Raw genomic sequence first — 25,352 nt, forward strand, 5'->3', positions numbered from 1 at the left:
AGGCTTTTACATGGAAGTTCTGTGACAAGTCTTACATGGAAACTCTAAGACAGATTTTTTATTCAGTAAATAAAAACGAGAAAATGATGTTCACACATCGACCCACGATGCTTAACTCCTCCAGATAATTACCTGTTGTTATCCCATAATTACTGTTGACAAGGGACAAGTGTTGTACACCACCACCTCCCTTGTACAGTTCCCTGTACCTAACTACTGTAAGTTTTCTTCGTTTTTCCTCTAACTTATCCTTTGTCCTGCAGGATCTTCTTTACATCTCTCTCTCTCTCTCTCTCTCTCTCTCTCTCTCTCTCTCTCTCTCTCTCTCTCTCTCTCTCTCTCTCTCTCTCTCTCTCTCTCCTACAGAGCCCCATCTCTTCCCCTTCCTATCTCTCCTCCCGCTACCCACCTCCCCGTGCGTGACCCGTCTCTAGCCTGTGGCTCACCTCCGTCTGCGTCTGGATGATGGGAGGCACGACGGAGGTGACGACGTCCCTCTGCACGATGGTCGTTGGGTAGATCCTGGTCTGTGTGATCTGGCGGAAGACGGTAGTCGGGATGGCTCGGGTCCTCGTGCTGATGAGGGTTGTGGGCACCAGGCGGGTGGCCGTCACAATGGACACCTGCACGTTAGGCTGGCAGGCGACACCTCCTCCTCCTCCTCCTCCCCCGCCGGTGCCTGCGTTGATGCTGCCCCCAGAGATGCCATACACCCCGGCCTGAGAGTCGTCGTTGAAGGCCTGGACCTATTTAGGATGGGGACGAGATCTTACAGTCTAGCAACCAAAACTAACCAAACTGTACAGCAGTGATGAAGAAAATGGAAATGAGACTGGAGACGTCTGACTCACTCACGTTGCATTACAAACTCCACGTTGCTCAACCTACAACCTTTGACTTTTGACCAATAATACTTGACAGGAACTTAAGGCTTGTGGTGAAATGAAATGATTTATCGTGTGCCATGCTCAACACCAGGATTTATATTACATTAATTATCTAATACAGTCTCTCTCTCTCTCTCTCTCTCTCTCTCTCTCTCTCTCTCTCTCTCTCTCTCTCTCTCTCTCTCATGGTGAACAAGTTCTCCCTGATCCAGCGTCGATGACTTACGTTTGAGAAGCCAAAGTCTTGTCCCGCGCCCTGTCCAAGGCTCTGTCCAAAGTTCAGGTCACTCCCCTGGCCCAGTCCTCCTCCGTGGCCGAATCCTGACACTTGGCCTCCTCCGCCAATGCTGTTGTACTCCTGAGGTGAGGCGGCCGTGGCCAGCACTAGCACCGTTATCAGCACAGACCTCGCCCTCACCATCCTGCAGACAGACAACTCCCTGACTTAACACTCCTGCCAGACGTATACATGGCTGTGCATTATGACTTAACTCTATGGACCCCGTCTGTGGAACGGGCAATATCTCTTATACTGAAAAACAAAAGAGTGGCGTCAAAACATTCAGAATTTTATCCTGGTATCAATATAGACGTTTCTCGTGTGGTACAAAATAAGTACGTAACGTGATCATTAATATGTATGTTTTCAACACTCACTTGTCATATGAATCTATTCAAAATATCGTTGCAAGTTTCATAAGAGCTAACTGAAACTTAACTCTCCTTTATTACATTATTTCACTTCACACACACACACACACACACACACACACACATACACACACACACACACACACACATACACACACACACACACACATATATGTACAGTCACATACTAAAGTTAGACGCATACCCTCACCACTGAGTGTGGTTGCCTCTATCGATGTAGCAAGGAAGCAATGCTTCATCATAAACAAGAAATTACTGTCTCCTGTATCAGCAATGAATTAGTTATCAGTAATTATGAATATTTGAAATATCCGTTTATTCGTATTTAGCATCACCTTTTGGAGAAGATATGACGTTAGTTAGAATTGTTTCGTAATGCTGGAAGTGCATTAAAACCTAACCAGAACTCTAAGGATGATTTTAAACGTATTCGTAAGGCAACGGGATTTGGTAAACAAATGTAGCATAACATTTGTATTATAAAGAATGAGAATAGCAATAACTACTGCTAGTCTTACGTTTATTTCTAGGATAAACAACACTGCTAATAAGACGCTGATAACAGAGGGAAATGGATAAACGAAGCTGCTCATGGAACGACTGCTCAACGGTCGTCACACAGTTGTGATACTTACCTTCCGTGTTCGCTACTCCGTCCCAGTGTTTCCACTGTTTCTCACTTGACTCACGCAATCAGGTGATCCTAGCAAGCCTTTTGCTATTATTCATTTCGTGACGAAAGGATAACCACGCCACCACTCCACACTTCAGCCTTTGAGGGAGAAGCCGCGATGGGTGTGTGAGCAGCACACAAGTAAGTAACTATTTATCTAAAATGAATGATCTTCTAAATGATGACACAACATATTCTAAACTTAGTAAAAATCCCTTAGAAGCAGTTAATTCCCATTTCAATAAAGAAATGAAATTGTTGTTGAAAGGTAATAGTTCTCTTATCAAAAGTTTGTCATCTTTGTCCCCTTCATTGCCATATATGTATGGACTTATCAAAACACATCAACAGAATTTTCCAGCAAAACCTAAAGTTCAGTAGGCTCCATCACATATGAATTGTCAAAATGGTTAGTTTCTTTATCAAGCCCTTTAGTGGGTAAGGTATCAAATTATAATATCATAAACAATGTAGATCTAGTCAACAAGCTAAACAATATCAATGTTAATTTTGATTTCAAACTAGTCAGCTTTGATGTTTCCTCACTTTTCACTTAAGTTCCAGTTAATGACCTCTTAGAATATTTATTTGATGTCTTGGATGATATTCATTTACCTGTTTCAAAGTCTAAATTTCATTGAACTGATAAAATTGTGTATAAAAGACTGTATTTCAATTCAATGGAGATTATTATGCTCAAAAATTTGGTATGGCAATGGGTAACCCTCTTTCACCTGTACTAAGTAATCTTTATATGAATCTTTTGAAACAAAATTACTAAAGGATATCTTACCTTCTAATGCAATTTGGTTTAGGTATGTAGATGATGTTCTTTGTGTTTGGCCCACACATGAAAATTTACAAATATTTCTCCCCTTAACAATTTAGTACCTTCCATCAAAATTTACTGTAGAAAATGAGAATAATGGTTTGTTACCATTTTTAGATTGCATGATCCATAGGCAAGGAAACAAGTTTAAGTTTAGCATATACAGAAAACCTACCAATGTATGCTCATATATCCATTATTACTCATCTCAACATGACAGTTAAATTATCATCATTTCAATCTATGTTCCTTAGGGCATTACGTATTTGCAGTCCAGAGTTATTGATGATGAGTTTGAGAAGATATATTCTATTGGATCTAAGTTAAAGTACCCTAGATCTTTCATTGATAAATCCCTTAAGTTAGCAAAGAAATCATTTTATAGAGTTGAGCCCAAACCTCCCATTGACACTAAGAATCTTTTAGTTCTCCCTTTTAATAATAATTTCACTTTACTTCCAATGTTGCTTAAATCCTTTAATGTAAATGTTGCCTTTAGCAACAATAATACTATAAAGAATATCTTGATCAGGAATTCACCAGAAAATTCTCTTGGATGCATCTATAAAGTGCCATGTGGAAATTGTGATAAATTCTATGTTAGGGCAGACTGGTAAGGATCTTTCTGTTAGACTTAAGCAACATAAATATAGTATAAGAACGGGACAAGAATCAAATGCCTTGTTTAATCTACGTTAAAAGCTATGATCATTGTATTGACTAGAGTAATGCCATCTCAGTTATTAACTCTAAATCTATTACCACGAAAAATATCATTGAATCTTCTATTATTGAATACACAAAGAATTATAATCTTGATATTAGTGATGGTCTATACAAATTAGATAACTTTATTGTTGATAAAATTTGTGAAATGATAGTTTATGAACTCTCGTTGTATGTCTTGGACAATCACATGTTTGCCAAATGGCGTCCTAGCTTCGTCTCTTCGATGTATATCAACTGACTTATATTTCTCTCTTGTGTCTCCCCTGATGATGTGATTATTACACGAAAGTGCACTTGGGAAACTTATCGTGTTTCATTTTCCCCGTGGACTCATAGGAATATATATATATATATATATATATATATATATATATATATATATATATATATATATATATATATATATATATATTCCTATCCCTGGGGACAGGGGATTAAGAATACTTCCCCCGTATTCCCTGCGTGTCGTAGAAGGCGACTAAAAGGGGAGGGAGCGGGGGGCTGGAAATCCTCCCCTCTCGGTTTTTTTTTTCAATTTTCCAAAAGAAGGAACAGAGAATTGGGCCAGGTGAGGGTATTCCCTCAAAGGCCCAGTCCTCTGTTCTTAACGCTACCTCGCTAATGCGGGAAATGGCGAATAGTTTGAAAAGAATATATATATATATATATATATATATATATATATATATATATATATATATATATATATATATATATATATATATATATATATATATATATATTCTTTTTCTTTATCATTAATATTATTATACTAAGTCGCTGTATCTCGCGTTAGCGAGGTAGCAAAAGGAAACAAACGAAACAATGGCCCAACCTACCCACATACACATCCTTGGTAAAAAATTATTTCACTGCTTCTTGCAACTTACCTCCCACACCATATACTCTTAATACCTTCCTCAGAGCATCTCTATCAACTCTATTATATGCCTTCTCCAGATCCATGAATGCCACATACAAATCGATCTGTTTTTCTGAATATTTCTCACATACATTCTTCAAAGCAAACATTGCTGAAGTAGCAGCCAGGCAACCCAGCTTGTGCTGAGCGTCTGGGGTGAACCAGGACAGCCCAGCTTGTGCTGAGCGTCTGGGGTAAGGTAGGACAGCCCAGCTTATGCTAAGGGTCTGGGGTGAGCCAGGACAGCCCAGCATTAGCTGAGGCAAACATCGACCGCTACTCTAACCTCCTTGTTCGCTGGCTTTCATCAGTCGTGAAGTTAACAACATCCTGGCCTGCCGGCAAGTGGCGCCAGAACCACACGTTTCATCTTTGATAATCGCTGTAAACCAGCACAGTAAAGTGCCGGGTTTACCAGCACAGTAAAGTGCCGGGTTTACCAGCACAGTAAAGTGACGGGTTTACCAGCACAGTAAAGTGACGGGTTTACCAGCACAGTAAAGTGACAGGTTTACCAGCAAAGTGACGGGTTTACCAGCACAGTGAAGTGACGAGTTTACCAGCACAGTAAAGTGACAGGTTTACCAGCAAAGTGACGGGTTTACCAGCTCAGTAAAGTGACGGGTTTACCCTCATTATGCGACGAGTCTCCCCGGCTGTCGCTGTGGTACAAGCCGACTGCTGATAGTGTGTTTGTGTGTTTAGTACCCGCCTGTTTGTGCTGCACAAGTGGCGGGTGTCATCACCAGTGGAGCCACCATCTCTTGTACGTGTAATCACTTATTAGTGATTACTTATTTGTACAGTGTCTGTAATTACCTATTTGTACAGCATCAGTAATTATGTATTTGTACAGTGTCAGTAATCACCTATTTGTACAGTATCAGTAATTACCTGTTTGTACATTATCAGTAATTACATGTTTGTGCAGTATCAGTAATTACCTGTTTGTACAGTATCAGTAATTACATGTTTGTACAGTATCAGTAATTACCTGTTTGTACAGTATCAGTAATCACCTATTTGCACAGTATCAGTAATTACCTGTTTGTACAGTATCAGTAATTACATGTTTGTACAGTATCAGTAATCACCTGTTTGTACAGTATCAGTAATCACCTATTTGCACAGTATCAGTAATTACCTGTTTGTACATTATCAGTAATTACATGTTTGTGCAGTATCAGTAATTACCTGTTTGTACATTTCAGTAATTACATGTTTGTACAGTATCAGTAATCACCTGTTTGTACAGTATCAGTAATCACCTATTTGCACAGTATCAGTAATTACATGTTTGTACAGTATCAGTAATTACCTGTTTGCACAGTATCAGTAATTACATGTTTGTACAACATCAGTAACTACCTGTTTTTACAGTATCAGGTGGAGTTTCATGGTCGTGGGTTCGCATCTCTTCGATATATTTGAGGGGATTTTGGCAAAGCCAGAGCCAGACCCATGACCAGAACCAGAGCCAGAGCCAGAGCCATGGCCAGAACCAGAGCCAGAGCCATGGCTAGAGCCAGAGGCAGAGCCAGAGCCATGGCGAGAGCCAGGGCCAGAGCCATGGCTAGAGCCAGAGCCAGAGCCATGGCTAGACCCAGAGCCAGAGCCATGACCAGAACCAGAGCCAGAGCCATGACCAGAACCAGAGCCATGGCTAGACCCAGAGCCAGAGCCATGGTCAGAGCCAGAGCCATGGCCAGAGCCAGAGCCATGGCCAGAGCCAGAGCGCAGCACGTTCGCCTCTGGAATATTTAAAGTTTTGCAGAGAGAGAGTCGTGTAGTTATGTGTTGTCGACCGTTGCGTGTAAGACGCAGCAGAGAGAGCGTGTCTTTGTGGACCCAGTGCCAGCAACCCAACCTGTAATGGGGCAGCAGAAATAAAAGTAGAGCATCCTGGAACAAGGAGAGGAACTTGACAGCCACCGTAGCGGTGGCTCAGAGTGCCGTCGTGTCGTTTCTGACTCCTCCATCATACCTTCTTGGTCTGTGGTTACCTGCCGCCTGTTACCTGGCATTATCATTCGTGTGCTACGAGGCGAGAGCTTACACTCGTGTTGCCCGTCTCTTAACCTTGTGCCATGTACCATGTTTTTTCTCCAGTGCAAACACACACACACACACACACACACACACACACACACACACACACACACATACACACACCCTAACCTAAGCCAGGTGTTTGTGTAGATATGTTTATGTGCGTATGTGTCGGTGTATGTGTAAGCATCAGAGTGTTTCTGTGTTTCCTTGCAGGCTTGAGCTCATGTGTTGATGTGTGTGTGTGTGTGTCTGTGTGTCTGTGTGTCTGTGTGTGTATGTGTGTGGGTGTGTGTGTGTGTGGGTCTGTGTGTGGGTGTGTGTGGGTCTGTGTGTGGGTGTGTGTGTGTGGGTGTGGGTGTGGGTGCGACCAGGGCGTCCCCAGCCTCTCGCCACTGTGTTGCACGTAACAACCCTGAGGTAACCTGGGGTCATGGCGGTGTTAAGAACTTCGATGATGACATAATGTTAAGTCCCTGAGTACCACACACACACATACACACACACACACACACACACACACACACACAGTGTAGTGGTTAGCATTACTGACCACGAGTCAGCACAGGCCAGCGTCGGAGCAGCATGGGTTCGAATCCCTGGCGTGGCAGAGAACCAAGGAAGTGTTAACCACTTCAGACTCCAGCTGATGGCAGCCATGTGAGTCATGTCATAACTTTCTACATCTTCGCGTCATGATGATTTGAACATGATCTGACTTTATGATGATGATGATGATGAGAGGTCATGATGATGATGATGAGAGGTCATGATGATGATGATGATGACGATAATTCATCATGATGAGAGGTCATGATGATGATGAGAGGCCATGATGATGATGAGAGGCCATGATGATGATGATGAGAGGTCATGATGATGATGATGAGAGGTCATGATGATGATGATGAGAGGTTATGATGATGATGATGAGAGGTCATGATGATGATGATGACGATAGTTCATCATGATGATAATAAGATGTTAGATTCGCTGCTGTTGTTATTATTTGAATACACTGTCATTGTAACAGTTTTGAGGAAGAATATCCCCAAATATTTGGCTCATGTGGTCTGGAGAAGGCTTGGGCGAGGCCACTTGATTCTTCTGCGACTCTGGCGAAGATAAGAGACGAGGGGTATGTGAAGACCCGCAACGGTGGGTACCTGGTCTCACGACCTGGCGAAAGTACCTGACAAGAAGACTTACTTACACTCCACCGACCACATTACCTGGCCAGGAGACTTTCTTAGAATACGCCAGGTAGCTGGCCACAGTCTCCCAGGCCCCTCCAGGCAGGGAGCGTCTGCCTCCCCATCTAGAATAATAATTCTGTCCTCTGTAATCGGGGTCAGCGAGACTGAGAATCCTCTTGAGTGAAAGTAAAAAGAAAAGGTAAATAAACGGGTTTTCAACTTACTGTGAAGGTTGGTGTGGCCCGCAGGGAAATGGACGTGGTGGCTCAGGGGCGCCCTTTGGTCACACATCATCAGAGTATGTACAAGGTTGACCTAAATATGCTCTTGCGAGAGTCCCAGCTAACCACATGTGGGTACCGAGAGACCAATAACCAGATACGATCATTTCATTGTCTCATAACTAGTTTTATTGACGTCGGGCTAATCATTGTTATGACGTGCCATTTTGTCACTAGATATTATATACTAGAAGCTACGAATGAGGGTAAGACAACAAACATGGTGTGCCGTACAGTGGGTAAGGTTACCATGAGAAAGTATCAATTAATTCCTCGCAAACAGCGGGATCCTTCCGACATCCTGCCACCAGGTGTCCTCATACCCTGTTGCTACGCTGGCACTGGACTGCCTTCCCTCCGGTAACACCCACTCTGACTGTAGCTGATGACGACGGTTTGAATACTTTCGCGATCCTTTATCAAATTTTTCAAAGGAGAAAGGAAAGTCAGACGTAACCTATAGATATGCTGGAAGCCACAACGAGACACGAAGATTCCAGTGATTTGCTGATAATCACTGTATTCCTGAAGTGTGAGTCACCACGAAATTTTCGTGTTTCACTTTCTTTATGACGACCAGCATATATATATATATATATATATATATATATATATATATATATATATATATATATATATATATATATATATATATATATATTTCATACTATTCGCCATTTCCCGCGATAGCGAGGTAGCGTTAAGAACAGAGGACTGGGTTTTTGAGGGAATACCCTCACCTGGCCCCCTTCTCTGTTCCTTCTTTTGGTGAATTAAAAAAAAAAAACGAGAGGGGAGGATTTCCAGCCCCCCGCTCCCTTCCCTTTGAGTCGCCTTCTACGACACGCAGGGAATACGTGGGAAGTATTCTTTCTCCCCTATCCCCAGGGATATATATATATATATATATATATATATATATATATATATATATATATATATATATATATATATATATATATATTTTTTTTTTTTTTTTTTTTTTGCCGGTCTCCCGCGTTTGCGAGGTAGCGCAAGGAAACTGACGAAAAAAATGGCCCAACCCACCCCCATACACATGTATATACATACGTCCACACACGCAAATATACATACCTACACAGCTTTCCATGGTTTACCCCAGACGCTTCACATGCCTTGATTCAATCCACTGACAGCACGTCAACCCCGGTATACCACATCGCTCCAATTCACTCTATTCCTTGCCCTCCTTTCACCCTCCTGCATGTTCAGGCCCCGATCACACAAAATCTTTTTCACTCCATCTTTCCACCTCCAATTTGGTCTCCCTCTTCTCCTCGTTCCCTCCACCTCCGACACATATATCCTCTTGGTCAATCTTTCCTCACTCATTCTCTCCATGTGACCAAACCATTTCAAAACACCCTCTTCTGCTCTCTCAACCACGCTCTTTTTATTTCCACACATCTCTCTTACCCTTACGTTACTTACTCGATCAAACCACCTCACACCACACATTGTCCTCAAACATCCCATTTCCAGCACATCCATCCTCCTGCGCACAACTCTATCCATAGCCCACGCCTCGCAACCATACAACATTGTTGGAACCACTATTCCTTCAAACATACCCATTTTTGCTTTCCGAGATAATGTTCTCGACTTCCACACATTTTTTTTTTTTTTTTTTTCCAAAAGAAGGAACAGAGAATTGGGCCAGTTGAGGGTATTCCCTCAAAGGCCCAGTCCTCTGTTCTTAACGCTACCTCGCTAATGCGGGAAATGGCGACTGGTTTGAAAAAAAAAAAGAAGAATATATATATATATATATATATATGAGGTGAGAGAGTATCATTAAATTTTAGGGAGAAAATATATGTTTTGAAAGGAGGTAAATAACGTGCGTAAGACAAGAGAACAAATGGGAACATCGGTGAAGGGGGCAGATGGCAAGGTAATAACAAGTAGTAGTGAAGTGAGAAGATAAAGTGAATATTTTGAAGGTTTGTTGAATGTGTTTGATGACAGCGTGGCTGATATAGGGTGTTTTGGTCGAGGTGGTGTGCGAAGTGAGAGGGTCAGGGGGAACGGTATGGTGAACAGAGAAGAGGTAGAAGTTTTGCGGAAGATGAAAGCCGGTAAGTCAGCGGGTTTTGATGGTATTGCAGTAGAATTTAAAAAAGAAAAAGAAGGGGGACTGTGTTTCTGATTGGCTAGTAAGGATATTCCATATATGTATGGATCATGGTGAGGTGCTTGAGGATTGGCGGAACGCATGCATAGTGCCACTGTACAAAAGCAAAGAGGATAAAGGTGAGTGTTCAATATACAGAGGCATAAGTTTGTTGAGTATTCCTGGGAAATTATATGGGAGGGTATTGACTGAGAGGGTGAAGGCATTTACAGAGCATCAGATTGGGGAAGAGCAGTGTGGTTTCAGAAGTGGTAGAGGATGTGTGGATCAGGTGTTTGAAGAATGTATGTGAGAAATACTTAGAAAAACAGATGGATTTGTATGTAGCATTTATGGATCTCGGGAAGGCATATGAAAGGGTTGATAGAGATGATTTGTGGAAGGTTTAAAGAGTATATGGTGTGGGAGGCAAGTTGCTAGAAGTAGTGAAAAGTTTTTACCAAGGATGTAATGCATGAGTACGAGTAGGAAGAGGGGAAAGTTAATGGTTCCCAGTGAATGTCGGTGTGCGGCAGGGATGCGTGGTGTTTCTATGGTTGTTTAATTTGTTTATGAGTGGAGTGGTTAGGGAGATGTATGCAAGAGTTTTGGAGAGTTGGGCAAGTGTGTAGTCTGTTGTGGATGAGAGGGCTTGGGAAGTGAGTCACTTGTTCGCTGATGATACATCGCTAGGGGCTCATTCGGTGAGAAACTGCAGAGGTTGGTGACTGAGTTTGATAAAGCGTATGAAAGAAGAAAGATGAGAGAAAATGAGAATAAGAGCAAGGTTATTAAGTTCAGTAAGGTTGAGGGACAAGTTAATTGGGAGGTAAATTTGAGTGGAGAAAAACTAGAGGATGTGAGGTGTTTTAGATATCTGAGAGTTGACTTAGCAGGGGATGGATCCATAGAAGTAGAAGTGAGTCACAGGGTGGGGGAGGGGGCGAAGGTTTTGGGAGCGTTGAAGAATTTGTGGAAGGCGAGAACGTTATCTCGGAGAGCAAAAATGGGTATGTTTGAAGGAATAGTGGTTCCAACAATGCTACATGGTTGCGAGGCGTGGGCTATAGATAGACTTGTACGGAGGAGGGGAGATGTGTTAGAAATTAAATGTTTGAGGACACTATGTGGTGAGGTGGTTTGATCGAGTAAGTAATGAAAGGGTAAGAAAGATGTGTGGTAATAAAAAGAGTGTGGTTGAGAGAGCAGAAGAGGATGTGTTGAAATGCTTTGGACACATGGAGAGAATGAGTGAGGAAAGATTGACAAAGAGTATATATGTGTCAGAGATGGAGGGAAGGAGTAGCTGGAGACTAAATTTTAGGTGGAGGGATGGAGTGAAAAAGATTTTGAGCGATCAGGGCCTGAACATACAGGAAGGTGAAAGGTGTGCAAGGAATAGAGTGAACTGGAACGATGTGGTATACCGGTGTCGACGTGCTGTCAATGGATTGATTCAGGGCATGTAAAGCGTTTGGGTTAAACCATGGAAAGGTCTGTGGGGCCTGGATGTGGAAAGAGAGCTGTGGTTTCGGTGCATTATACATGACAGCTAGAGACTGAGTGTGAACGAATGTGGCCTTTGTTGTCTGCTCCTAGCGCTACCTCGCTGGAGGAGTGGGAGAGGGGAGGGAATGCTAATTCATGTGTGGTGGGGTGGCGACAGGAATGGATGAAGGCAGCAAGTATGGATATGTACATGTGTATGTATGTGTATGTCTGTGTATGCATATGTATATATACGTTTTAATGTATATGCATGTATATCTGCGTGTGTGGACGTGTATGTATATACATGCGTATGTGGGTGGGTTGGGCCATTTCTAGCCCGCTTTCTTGCGCTATCTTACTAACGCGGGAGACGGCGGTTAAGTATTATATATATATATATATATATATATATATATATATATATATATATATATATATATATATATATATATATATATATTTTTTTTTTTTTTTTTTTTTTCATACTATTCGCCATTTCCCGCGGTAGCGAGGTAGCTTTAGGAACAGAGGACTGAGCCTTTGAGGGAAATCCCCACTTGGCCCCATCTCTGTTCCTTCCTTTGGAAAATCAAAAATGAGAGGGGAGGATTTCCAGCCCCCCGCTCCCTTCCCTTTTAGTCGCCTTTTACGACACGCAGGGAATACATGGGAAGTATTCTTTCTCCCCTATCCCCAGGGATAAATATATATATATATATATATATATATATATATATATATATATATATATATATATATATATATATATATATATATATATATATGGCTTTAAAATAAGTGAAAATTCACATTTGGCTCATATACTACAAACTTGATTATAAAATTCTTTATGTATTTTTCATCAATATATATGCGCTTCATAGTGACGCATAGTTGGATGTATTATCCTACGTACATTTATATAACTTATTCTAACACGTTTTTGTTTCCTTTGAGTTTCTCACGCGTTACTTTCTGACACAACTGACGGGTCCTGATATCGCTGTTGCTTCATTTGGTCTCAGTTATGGAAAACGATCGTCCGCAGCGAACTGGCACAAATGTTCCTTCTGCTGCTTGGAACGACCAATTGAAACACTTGCAAGCAACGACCACACTATTTCTATTGACTATATCATCCCAGATTTGCCTTCAAGAGCATTGCGAAGATCCTGAAGATTTCCAAGTCTAATATCTGGTATTTGTTTACGACTTTCATGTTAAACAACAATACAACCAGTCTTGAAGTTGTCCACAATACAACCAGTCTTGAAGTTGACCACAATACAACCAGTCTTGAAGTTGTCCACAATACAACCAGTCTTGAAGTTGACCACAATACAACCAGTCTTGAAGTTGACCACAATACAACCAGTCTTGAAGTTGTCCACAATACAACCAGTCTTGAAGTTGACCACAATACAACCAGTCTTGAAGTTGACCACAATACAACCAGTCTTGAAGCTGACCACAATACAACCAGTCTTGAAGTTGACCACAATACAACCAGTCTTGAAGTTGACCACAATACAACCAGTCTTGAAGTTGACCACAATACAACCAGTCTTGAAGTTGACCACAATACAACCAGTCTTGAAGTTGTCCACAATACAACCAGTCTTGAAGTTGACCACAATACAACCAGTCTTGAAGTTGACCACAATACAACCAGTCTTGAAGTTGACCACAATACAACCAGTCTTGAAGTTGACCACAATATTCTCAGTGCTGGGAGTAACTTCAGAAGTAATTCATCGATAATCGTTGGCAGCAAACTTGTCTCCAGTCACAGCATTACACACCAGACACTCAGCTGTAGCACGGCATTACACACCAGACACTCAGCTGTGGCACAGCATTACACACCAGACACTCAGCTGTAGCACGGCATTACACACCAGACACTCAGCTGTAGCTCAGCATTACACACCAGACACTCAGCTGTAGCACGGCATTACACACCAGACACTCAGCTGTAGCACGGCATTACACACCAGATACTCAGCTGTAGCACGGCATTACACACCAGACACTCAGCTGTAGCACGGCATTACACACCAGACACTCAGCTGTAGCACGGCATTACACACCAGACACTCAGCTGTAGCACAGCATTACACACTAGACACTCAGCTGTAGCACGGCATTACACACCAAACACTCAACTGTAGCACAGCATTACACACCAGACACTCAGCTGTAGCGCGGCATTACACACCAGACACTCAGCTGTAGCACGGCATTACACACCAGACACTCAGCTGTAGCACGGTATTACACACCAGACACTCAGCTGTAGCACGGCATTACACACCAGACACTCAGCTGTAGCACGGCATTACACACCAGACACTCAGCTGTAGCACAGCATTACACACCAGACACTCAGCTGTAGCACAGCATTACACACCAGACACTCAGCTGTAGCACGGCATTACACACCAGACACTCAGCTGTAGCACGGCATTACACACCATCACTCAGCTGTAGCACAGCATTACACACCAGACACTCAGCTGTTGCACGGCATTACACACCAGACACTCAGCTGTAGCACGGTATTACACACCAGACACTCAGCTGTAGCACGGCATTACACACCAGACACTCAGCTGTAGCACGGCATTACACACCAGACACTCAGCTGTAGCACAGCATTACACACCAGACACTCAGCTGTAGCACAGCATTACACACCAGACACTCAGCTGTAGCACGGCATTACACACCAGACACTCAGCTGTAGCACGGCATTACACACCAGACACTCAGCTGTAGCACAGCATTACACACCAGACACTCAGCTGTAGCACGGCATTACACACCAGACACTCAGCTGTAGCACAGCATTACACACCAGACACTCATCTGTAGCACAGCATTACACACCAGACACTCAGCTGTAGCACGGCATTACACACCAGACACTCATCTGTAGCTCCAGCAGTCTGTCACATTCACGTCTCAGGCAAGTTTCTCAACGACCAAATGCATCACGTCCTCAGTTGATCCCGGTCACTCCGACCTGAGGCCCGTGTCACCTGAAGGTCACCAGTCGCTGAGGAATCCCTGGTGTCTGGATCACCTGAGACATGAGACCCGGAGTTGCCTTGCGTCACCAGCAGGCGCAGGAGACCTGGGATCTTACCTTGAGTCACAGACATAATTTCAAGACCCCCTACTCTTGGTTTGGGATCACCACTGAGGAGGTGACGTCGCCCGTGATCACCTTCACCCACCAGGAAGGTCATGGATATTCTATTTCGTCAGTAGTGTAGGAACCCTGCCTGTACCTCGGGTCACCAGTAGCAGGTACTACCAGTCCCAGTACCCACTGTACCTCTGGTCACCAGTAGCAGGTACTACCAGTCCCAGTACCCACTGTACCACTGGTCACCAGTAGCAGATACTACCAGTCCCAGTACCCACTGTACCTCTCGTCACCAGTAGCAGGTACTACCAGTCCCAGTACCCACTGTACCTCTGGTCACCAGTAGCAGGTACTACCAGTCCCAGTACCCACTGTACCACTGGTCACCAGTAGCAGGTACTACCAGTCCCAGTACCCACTGTACCTCTGGTCACCAGTAGTCAAGGTAATACGATCATTAGTCACCTCGTATCACCAGCAGGTGTAGAAGACCCAGTCTTGAGGATTCACGAGTACATGTATGTTAGAAAGCTTCTGATCACCTTCAGACGAGACGTGGGTCTTGAGGTAATGGTTTGATATCCATAACCACTAAAGCAAGACAATACGACCCTTGATGACGACACTTTCACTCTAGGGTATGAAGGCATGACCTTTGACCCGACCCGTAAGAGCTAGGTCCAAAGGCACAAGCCTTCACATCCAGAGACCGTATCATCATGATCATGGGTAACATTACTGTATTGGGAGGAGAGGGTAGCCGCCCCCGACCCATACACATCACCCACTCTGCACCCCACCACCCCACGGCAACCCCTGCTGCTGCTGCTGCTGCTGCACCCCACCACCCCACGGCAACCCCTGCTGCTGCTGCTGCTGCTGCACCACACCACCCCACGGCAACCCCTGCTGCTGCTGCTGCACCACACCTCAGCCCCTCACCTGCTGCTGCTGCTGCTGCTGCACCCCACCACCCCACGGCAACCCCTGCTGCTGCTGCTGCTGCTGCACCACACCTCAGCCCCTCACCTGCTGCTGCTGCTGCTGCTGCACCACACCTCAGCCCCTCACCTGCTGCTGCTGCTGCACCCCACCACCCCATGGCAACCCCTCACCTGCTGCTGCTGCTGCTGCACCACACCTCAGCCCCTCACCTGCTGCTGCTGCTGCTGCACCACACCTCAGCCCCTCACCCTCTGGTGCACCACTTCCACCACAACATCCTCACAATAATTATACACACAGAGGAAAGTACGGGAGAGAATCATACAGGATTAGATTGAGCGGCGGGCGTCGGGCGTGGCGCCGCGGGCTGGGGAAACCCTGGACGCCCCCTCCCCCCTCCCCACCACCCTCACCAGACCACCGGACGCGCCGCATTAATCACCTTGGGATTCCTGTGTCCCTAGACGGGACGGGACGGGACGGGACGGGACGGGAAGATTACGCTGGCGACCACTACTGCCCGCCTGAAGGCCGCCCCCGCTCCTCTGACTTTCACTTTTCCGTAATGTCCATCTGGCTAGTAAGTATATATATATATATATATATATATATATATATATATATATATATATATATATATATATATATATATATATATATATATATATATATATGCATATATATATACACATATATGCATATATATATATTAACTTTCTAAAAGAGGAAACAGAAGAAGGAGTCACGCGGGGAGTGCTCATCCTCCTCGAAGGCTCAGATTGGGGGTGTCTAAATGTGTGTGGATGTAACCAAAATGTGAAAGAAGGAGAGATAGGTAGTATGTTTGAGGAAAGGAACCTGGATGTTCTGGCTCTGAGTGAAACGAAGCTCAAGGGTAAAGGGGAAGAGTGGTTTGGGAATATCTTGGGAGTAAAGTCACGGGTTAGTGAGAGGACAAGAGCAAGGGAAGGAGTAGCACTACTCCTGAAACAGGAGTGGTGGGAGTATGTGATCGAGTATAAGAAAGTAAACTCTAGATTGATATGAGTAAAACTGAAAGTGGATGGAGAGAGATGGGTGATTATTGGTGCATATGCACCTGGGCATGAGAAGAAAGATCATGAGAGGCAAGTGTTTTGGGAGCAGCTGAGTGAGTGTGTTAGTAGTTTTGATGCACAAGACAAATGGCGTAGGGGGAGTGGGGGAGGAAAGGGATGTTTTTAGGGAAGCAGTGATGGCTTGCCCAAAAGATGCTTGTGGCATGAGAAAGGTGGGAGGTGGGCAGATTAGAAAGGGTAGTGAGTGGTGGGATGAAGAAGTAAGATTATTAGTGAAAGAGAAGAGAGAGGCATTTGGACGATTTTTGCAGGGAAATAATGCAAATGACTGGGAGATGTATAAAAGAAAGAGGCAGGAGGTCAAGCGAAAGGTGCAAGAGATGAAAAAGAGGGCAAATGAGAGTTGGGGTGAGAGATTATCATTAAATTTTAGGGATGATAAAAAGATGTTTTGGAAGGAGGTAAATAAAGTGCGTAAGACGAGGGAACAAATAGGAACTTTAGTGAAGGGGGCTAATGGAGAGGTGATGTGAGAAGGAGATGGAGTGAGTATTTTGAAGGTTTGTTGAATGTGTTTGATGATAGAGTGGCAGATATAGGGTGTTTTGGTCGAGGTGGTGTGCAAAGTGAGAGGATTAGAGAAAATGATTTGGTAAACAGAGAAGAGGTAGTAAAAGCTCTGCGGAAGATGAAAGCCGGCAAGGCAGCGGGTTTGGATGGTATTGCAGTGGAATCTATTAAAAAAGGAGGTGACTGTATTGTTGACTGGTTGGCAAGGTTATTTAATGTATGTATGATTCATGGTCAGGTGCCTGAGGATTGGCGGAATGCGTGCATAGTGCCATTGTACAAAGACAACGGGGATAAAAGTGAGTGTTCAAACTATAGAGGTATAAGTTTGTTGAGAATTCCTGGGAAATTATATGGGAGGGTATTGATTGAGAGGGTGAAGGCATGTACAGAGCATCAGATTGGGAAAGAGCAGTGTGGTTTCAGAAGTGGTAGAGGATGTGTGGATCAGGTGTTTGCTTTGAAGAATGTATGTGAGAAATACTTAGAAAAGCAAATGGATTTGTATGTAGCATTTATGGATCTGGAGAAGGCATATGATAGAGTTGATAGAGATGCTCTGTGGAAGGTATTAAGAATATATGGCGTGGGAGGCAAGTTGTTAGAAGCAGTGAAAAGTTTTTATCGAGGATGTAAGGTATGTGTACGTGTCGGAAGAGAAGGAAAGTGATTGGTTCTCAGTGAATGTAGGTTTGCGGCAGGGGTGTGTGATGTCTCCATGGTGGTAAAATTTGTTTATGTTATGTTTGAGAGGTGAATGCAAGAGTTTTGGGAAGAGGGGCAAGTATGAGGTCTGTTGTGGATGAGAGAGCTTGGGAAGTGAGTCAGTTGTTGTTCGCTGATGATACAGCGCTGGTGGCTGATTCATGTGAGAAACTGCAGAAGCTGGTGACTGAGTTTGGTAAAGTGTGTGAAAGAAGAAAGTTGAGAGTAAATGTGAATAAGAGCAAGGTTATTAGGTACAGTAGGGTTGAGGGTCAAGTCAATTGGAAGGTAAGTTTGAATGGAGAAAAACTGGAGGAAGTGAAGTGCTTTAGATATCTGGGAGTGGATTTGGCAGCGGATGGAACCATGGAAGCGGAAGTGAATCATAGGGTGGGGGAGGGGGCGAAGGGTCTGGGAGCGTTGAAAAATGTGTGGAAGTCGAGAACATTATCTCGGAAAGCAAAAATGGGTATGTTTGAAGGAATAGTGGTTCCAACAATGTTGTATGGTTGCGAGGCGTAGGCTATGGATAGAGTTGTGTGGAAGAGGGTGGATGTGCTAGAAATGAGATGTTTGAGGACAATATGTGGTGTGAGGTGGTTTGATCGAGTTAGTAATAATAGGGTAAGAGAGATGTGTGGTAATGAAAAGAGTGTGGTTGAGAGAGCAGAAGAGGGTGTTTTGAAATCGTTTGGTCACATGGAGAGAATGAGTGAGGAAAGATTGACCAAGAGGATATATGTGTCAGCGGAGGAGGGAACGAGGAGAAGTGGGAGACCAAATTGGAGGTGGAAAGATGGAGTGAAAAAGATTTTGTGTAATCGGGGCCTGAACATGCAGGAGGGTGAAAGGAGGGCAAGGAATAGAGTGAATTGGATCGATGTGGTATACCGGGGTTGACGTGCTGTCAGTGGATTGAATCAGGGCATGTGAAGCGTCTGGGGTAAACCGTGGAAAGTTGTGTGGGGCCTGGATGTGGAAAGGGAGTTGTGGTTTCGGGCATTATTGCATGACAGCTAGAGACTGAGTGTGAACGAATGGGGCCTTTGTTGTCTTTTCCTAGTGCTACCTCGCACACATGATGGGGGAGGGGGATGGTATTCCATGTGTGGCGAGGTGGCGGTGGGAATGAATAAAGGCAGACAGTGTGAATTGTGTGCATGGGTATATATGTATGTGTCTGTGTGTGTATATATATGTGTACATTGAGATGTATAGGTATGTATATTTGCGTGTGTGGACGTGTATGTTTATACATTGTGTATGGGGGCGGGTTGGGCCATTTCTTTCGTCTGTTTCCTTGCGCTACCTCGCAAACGCGGGAGACAGCCACAAAGCAAAAAAAAAAAAAAAAAAAATATATATATATATATATATATATATATATATATATATATATATATATATATATATATATATATGTAAATATATATATTCCTATGAGTCCACGGGGAAAATGAAACACGATAAGTTCCCAAGTGCACTTTCGTGTAATAATCACATCATCAGGCGAAACACAAGAGAGAAATATAACAGTCAGTTGCTATACATCGAAGAGACGAAGCTAGGACGCCATTTGGTAAACATGTGATTGTCCAAGACGTACAACGAGAGTTCATAAACTTATTATTTTACAAATTTTATGAACAATAAAGTCATCTAATTTGTATAGACCATCACTAATATTAAGATTATAATCTTAATATTAATGATGGTCTATACAAATCAAGATTTTATTAATATTACCTATTGTTCCGTGAGTATTCCTACTCACAAACGCCTCACTAATACACTCTCTCTCTCTCTCTCTCTCTCTCTCTCTCTCTCTCTCTCTCTCTCTCTCTCTCTCTCTCTCTCTCTCTCTCTCTCTCTCTCTCTCTCTCATTCAATTCAAGCTCATTATCTTCCTCGAGAAGCATCAATCATCTCACATATTGTTCATGTCTGGGAGTCAAGAATCGTTGTCCTGAATACCCAATGTAAAGTTTCTTGATCACGTGAAAGTCTGGCGGGAGGCTGGCTAGCGAGAAGCCCTACCCTCCACCTCTCCCAGAAACAAAGCATTGTGTCACCTCCCATCCTCCCCCACCTACGCTTTTGGCCCAAGGCATTGTGGGGGAAGGGCACGGCTGTGCGCGACGAGGACATCTGCTACAGGATAAGAATACGAGACGGGCAACATCCACACTAGGCTCACCGAGACCATGTCTCAGTCGACGTGTGAGTTATAGCAACGAGGAGGTACACGGACGTGGGTTATACCACCGAGGCACCGGCTGACGTGCCCCACCAGAACCATCGGCTGACGTGCCCCACCAGAACCATTGGCTGACGTGGCCCACCAGAACCATCGGCTGACGTGCCCCACCAGAACCATCGGTTGACGTACCCCACCAGAACCATCGGCTGACGTGCCCCACGAGAACCATCGGCTGACCTGCCCCACCAGAACCATCGGTTGACGTGCCCCACCAGAACCATTGGCTGACGTACCCCACCAGAACCATCGGCTGACATGCCCCACCAAAACCATCGGCTGACGTGCCCCACCAGAACCATTGGCTGACGTGCCCCACGAGAACCATCGGCTGACCTGCCCCACCAGAACCATCGGTTGACGTACCCCACCAGAACCATTGGCTGACGTACCCCACCAGAACCATCGGCTGACATGCCCCACCAGAACCATCGGCTGACGTGCCCCACGAGAACCATCGGCTGACCTGCCCCACCAGAACCATCGGCTGACGTGCCCCACCAGAACCATCGGCTGACGTGCCCCACCAGAACCATTGGCTGACGTGCCCCACGAGAACCATCGGCTGACCTGCCCCACCAGAACCATCGGCTGACGTGCCCCACGAGAACCATCGGCTGACCTGCCCCACCAGAACCATCGGCTGACCTGCCCCACCAGAACCATCGGCTGACGTGCCCCACCAGAACCATCGGCTGACGTGCTCCACCAGAACCATTGGCTGACGTGCCCCACGAGAACCATCGGCTGACCTGCCCCACCAGAACCATCGGCTGACGTGCCCCACCAGAACCATCGGCTGACGTGCCCCACGAGAACCATCGGCTGACCTGCCCCACCAGAACCATCGGCTGACGTGCCCCACCAGAACCATCGGCTGACGTGCCCCACCAGAACCATCGGCTGACGTGCTCCACCAGAACCATTGGCTGACGTGCCCCACGAGAACCATCGGCTGACCTGCCCCACCAGAACCATCGGCTGACGTGCCCCACCAGAACCATCGGCTGACGAGCCCCACCAGAACCATTGGCTGACGTGCCCCACGAGAACCATCGGCTGACCTGCCCCACCAGAACCATCGGCTGACCTGCCCCACCAGAACCATCGGCTGACGTGCCCCACCAGAACCATCGGCTGACGTGCTCCACCAGAACCATCGGCTGACGTGCCCCACCAGAACCATCGGCTGACGTGCCCCACCAGAACCATTGGCTGACGTGCCCCACGAGAACCATCGGCTGACCTGCCCCACCAGAACCATCGGCTGACCTGCCCCACCAGAACCATCGGCTGACGTGCCCCACCAGAACCATCGGCTGACGTGCCCCACCAGAACCATCGGCTGACGTGCCCCACCAGAACCATCGGCTGACGTGCTCCACCAGAACCATCGGCTGACGTGCCCCACCAGAACCATCGGCTGACGTGCCCCACCAGAACCATCGGCTGACGTGCTCCACCAGAACCATCGGCTGACGTGCTCCACCAGAACCATCGGCTGACGTGCGGTGGATGAGGGAGGGAAGCGCTGCATGATGTACTTGATCATAGTTACTGTCGGTGCTCACATGACTGAGGAGGTGTGAGGCGGTGGCGCTGGATGATGACTTCCGTCGTCTGCACTGCTCACTACACGTCAGAGGTGTGACCTGGACCTGGGTCACTTCTAGCCACCGGTAGCAGGTCACGGTGGACCAGGGAGCCACCCAGCAACAAGCAGCAGGTCAGCAACTGGCCGGCCACCCGCCATATTCTGAAGTGGTTGCTTCTGATATCAACATGTCCTGCTTAGTAACTTGTCTCCCACCCTCCTCCTCCCCTCTGCCTTTCCCTCCCTCCCCCTCCCTCATCCCGGTTGCCTCTCCCTCCCCGGCTGCCTCTCCCTCCCCGGCTGCCTCTCCCTCCCCGGCTGCCTCTCCCTCCCCGGCTGCCGCCTTCGTTAACCATGCGGTAGGTGTGAAGGGTGAGGGTACCTGCCTGGCCTCCTGTGCCGCAGCCAACACACCTCCGGCTGGTCAGGCAGGTGTGGAGAACCTGGGATCGACCCGGTGAACTACCAAGCGTAATTACCAGGCGTATAACTACGCTGGAAACTTGCATCTTGTGAGTATATAGAGACATGAGAGAGAAGACGGAGTGTGGATGGTATAGAGGGAGGCTGTAGACAGACTGGGAGATAGACGAAGGTAATTTCCTGAACACATCACAAAAGCCACGATCTTCAGCCGAGTCTAGCTTCCATTCTCACGTGGACGACGATTCTTGTGACCTTACCATCAAAAACCTGCTTTCTCCCGCCGTGCGCCAACACTCGCGACCCATTGCAAAGAAATAATAACTAAAAATCTGACCAAAAGTCGAAGGGAGAAATGTGGTCACGTAACATAATGCCTTCACATGGCGAGGCATCAGGCACCACCGATAGTGTTGTGCAAGACACACACTACCACACACGCGAGCATCAACCACTTGTGTTCTGTTGGATTTCCTCTCTTGAGGTTGACCTTAGGTCAAGCGAGATCAGACATTTCGTTTCGAGTCAAACTGTTCATTATTCATGTTGTGTTAACGATTATTTTGTATCGTTGAACGGGAGGGTCAGCTCGTTTTCGTTGCTTTGAGACGTTATCCATAACTCCCTATTACCGTGAGTAATCGTAGTGTTGCTGAGCCTTGGCCTCTCATAGCTGCTCGGGACGTAACTTGGCGTAGCTGCTCGGGACGTAACTTAGCGTAGCTGCTCGGGACGTAACTTGGCGTAGCTGCTCGAAACGTAACTTGGCGTAGCTGCTCGGGACGTAACTTGGCGTAGCTGCTCGAAACGTAACTTGGCGTAGCTGCTCGGGACGTAACTTGGCGTAGCTGCTCGGGACGTAACTTGGCGTAGCTGCTCGGGACGTAACTTGGCGTAGCTGCTCGGGACGGAACTTGGCGTAGCTGCTCGGGACGTAACTTGGCGTAGCTGCTCGAAACGTAACTCGGCGTAGCTGCTCGGGACGTTAACGTAACACTTGATCGTGTGAGAACGCTGGGGACAGAGCGAGATGTTTGTCTCTGTTTACAGCCTGGGATAATGTGTTTCTGTTTACAGCCTGGGATAATGTGTCTCTGTTTACAGCCTGGGATAATGTGTCTCTGTTTACAGCCTGAGATAATGTGTCTGTTTACAGCCTGGGATTATGTGTCTCTGTTTACAGCCTGGGATTATGTGTCTCTGTTTACAGCCTGGGATTATGTGTCTCTGTTTACAGCCTGGGATTATGTGTCTCTGTTTACAGCCTGGGATTATGTGTTTCACTTGGTTAGAAAAGAGACGTGTGTTGTGGTGTCTGTTGGCCAGGTTGTGGACGGTGGAGACTGTTGGTTGTAGGTGGTAGAGAATGGTTGTATTGTAGGGGTTATAGACGGGTGGTTGTAGGTGGTGGGGCACGGTTGTGATGGTTATGTTGTAGAGATCGTAGACTCGCATCTGTGGTTGGTAGAGAATGGTTAACTGTGTTGTAGAGGATATAGACTTATGGTTGTAGGTGATGGGGAATGGTTGTGATGGTTGTGTTATAGAGATTGTAGACTCGTAGCTGTGGTTGGTGGAGCCAAGTTGTGTAATGATCAATGTCCTGTTTGATCGTATTGTTATTAACATTACGTGTATGACGTCTTGTTAATCGGATGGTCGGGGTAACATGTTTCTGTTGCCTGCAGACGCGTCCACCGCCTCCCTCACTGGAACACACTGTGTGTGTGTGTTGTGTGTGTGTGTGTGTTGAGGCGTGGCTCAGGGAGGTGTGTGGCTGCGGGGCTCGGGTTCACAGGGTCCAGCAGGTAACATTCATTATGCTCGGGTCATTGGTAATGAGGGGGGTTGTATTCTGTATGGAGATTTTTGCTAGATAGTAAAAGTCTTATACAGCTATATATATATATATATATATATATATATATATATATATATATATATATATATATATATATATATATATATATATATTGGAAAGGATCACAATTTTGTGCGTGATCAAGTATATTCCTATGAGTCCACGGGGAAAATGAAACACGATAAGTTCCCAAGTACACTTTCGTGTAATAATCACATCATCAGGGGAGACACAAGAGAGAAATATAACAGTCAGTTGATTTACATCGAAGAGACGAAGCTAAGACGCCATTTGGTAAACATGTGATTGTCCAAAACATACAACGAGCGTTCATAAACTTATCATTTTACAAATTTTATCAACAATAAAGTTATCTAATTTGTATAGAACATCACTAATATCAAGATAATAATTCTTTGTGTGTTTAATAATAGAAGATTCAATGATATTTCTCTTGGTAATAGAGTTAGAGTCAATAACTGAGATGGCATTACTCCAGTCAATACAATGATCATAGTTTTTAACGTGATTAAACAAGGCATTTGATTCTTGTCCCGTTCTTATACTATATTTATGTTGCTTAAGTCTAACAACAAGATCCTTACCAGTCTGACCAACATAAAATCTATCGCAATTTCCACATGGCACTTTTTAGAAGCATCCAAGAGAATTTTCTTGTGAATTCCTGATTAAGATATTCTTTATAGTATTATTATTGCTAGAGGCAACATTCACATTAAAGAATTTAATAATGATTTCACTTCACTTCCCATGTTGCTTAAATTCTTTAATGTAAATGTTGCCTTTAGCAACAACGATACTATAAAGAATATCTTAATCAGGAATTCACGAGAAAGTTCTCTTGGATGCATCTATAAAGTGGCATGTGGAAATTGATAGATTTTATGTTAGTCAGAGTCAAAGT

General features: G+C 45.1%; 1 protein-coding gene and 1 long non-coding RNA gene across 3 annotated transcripts in view; one reads left to right on the top strand and one right to left on the bottom strand.

Moving 5' to 3' along the window:
• Positions 1-25,352, top strand: part of LOC139756505 (uncharacterized) — a 58,149-nt gene that overhangs the window by 15,408 nt on the left and 17,389 nt on the right. For both annotated transcript variants that reach the window (XR_011714362.1, XR_011714363.1), the window contains exon 2: positions 2,090-2,373. This is a non-coding gene — a long non-coding RNA (uncharacterized lncRNA). The remainder of the gene's footprint in view (positions 1-2,089; positions 2,374-25,352) is intronic.
• Positions 1-25,352, bottom strand: part of LOC139756504 (uncharacterized) — a 46,835-nt gene that overhangs the window by 3,396 nt on the left and 18,087 nt on the right. The window contains exons 2-3 of the mRNA XM_071675951.1: positions 1,114-1,309; positions 447-746 (exon numbers count right to left, since the gene is read on the bottom strand). Of these exons, the coding sequence (XP_071532052.1) occupies positions 447-746; positions 1,114-1,308 (495 nt within the window). The 5' untranslated portion in view covers position 1,309. The remainder of the gene's footprint in view (positions 1-446; positions 747-1,113; positions 1,310-25,352) is intronic.

Source organism: Panulirus ornatus, chromosome 22, assembly GCF_036320965.1.
Source record: "Panulirus ornatus isolate Po-2019 chromosome 22, ASM3632096v1, whole genome shotgun sequence".
NCBI lineage: Eukaryota > Metazoa > Arthropoda > Malacostraca > Decapoda > Palinuridae > Panulirus > Panulirus ornatus.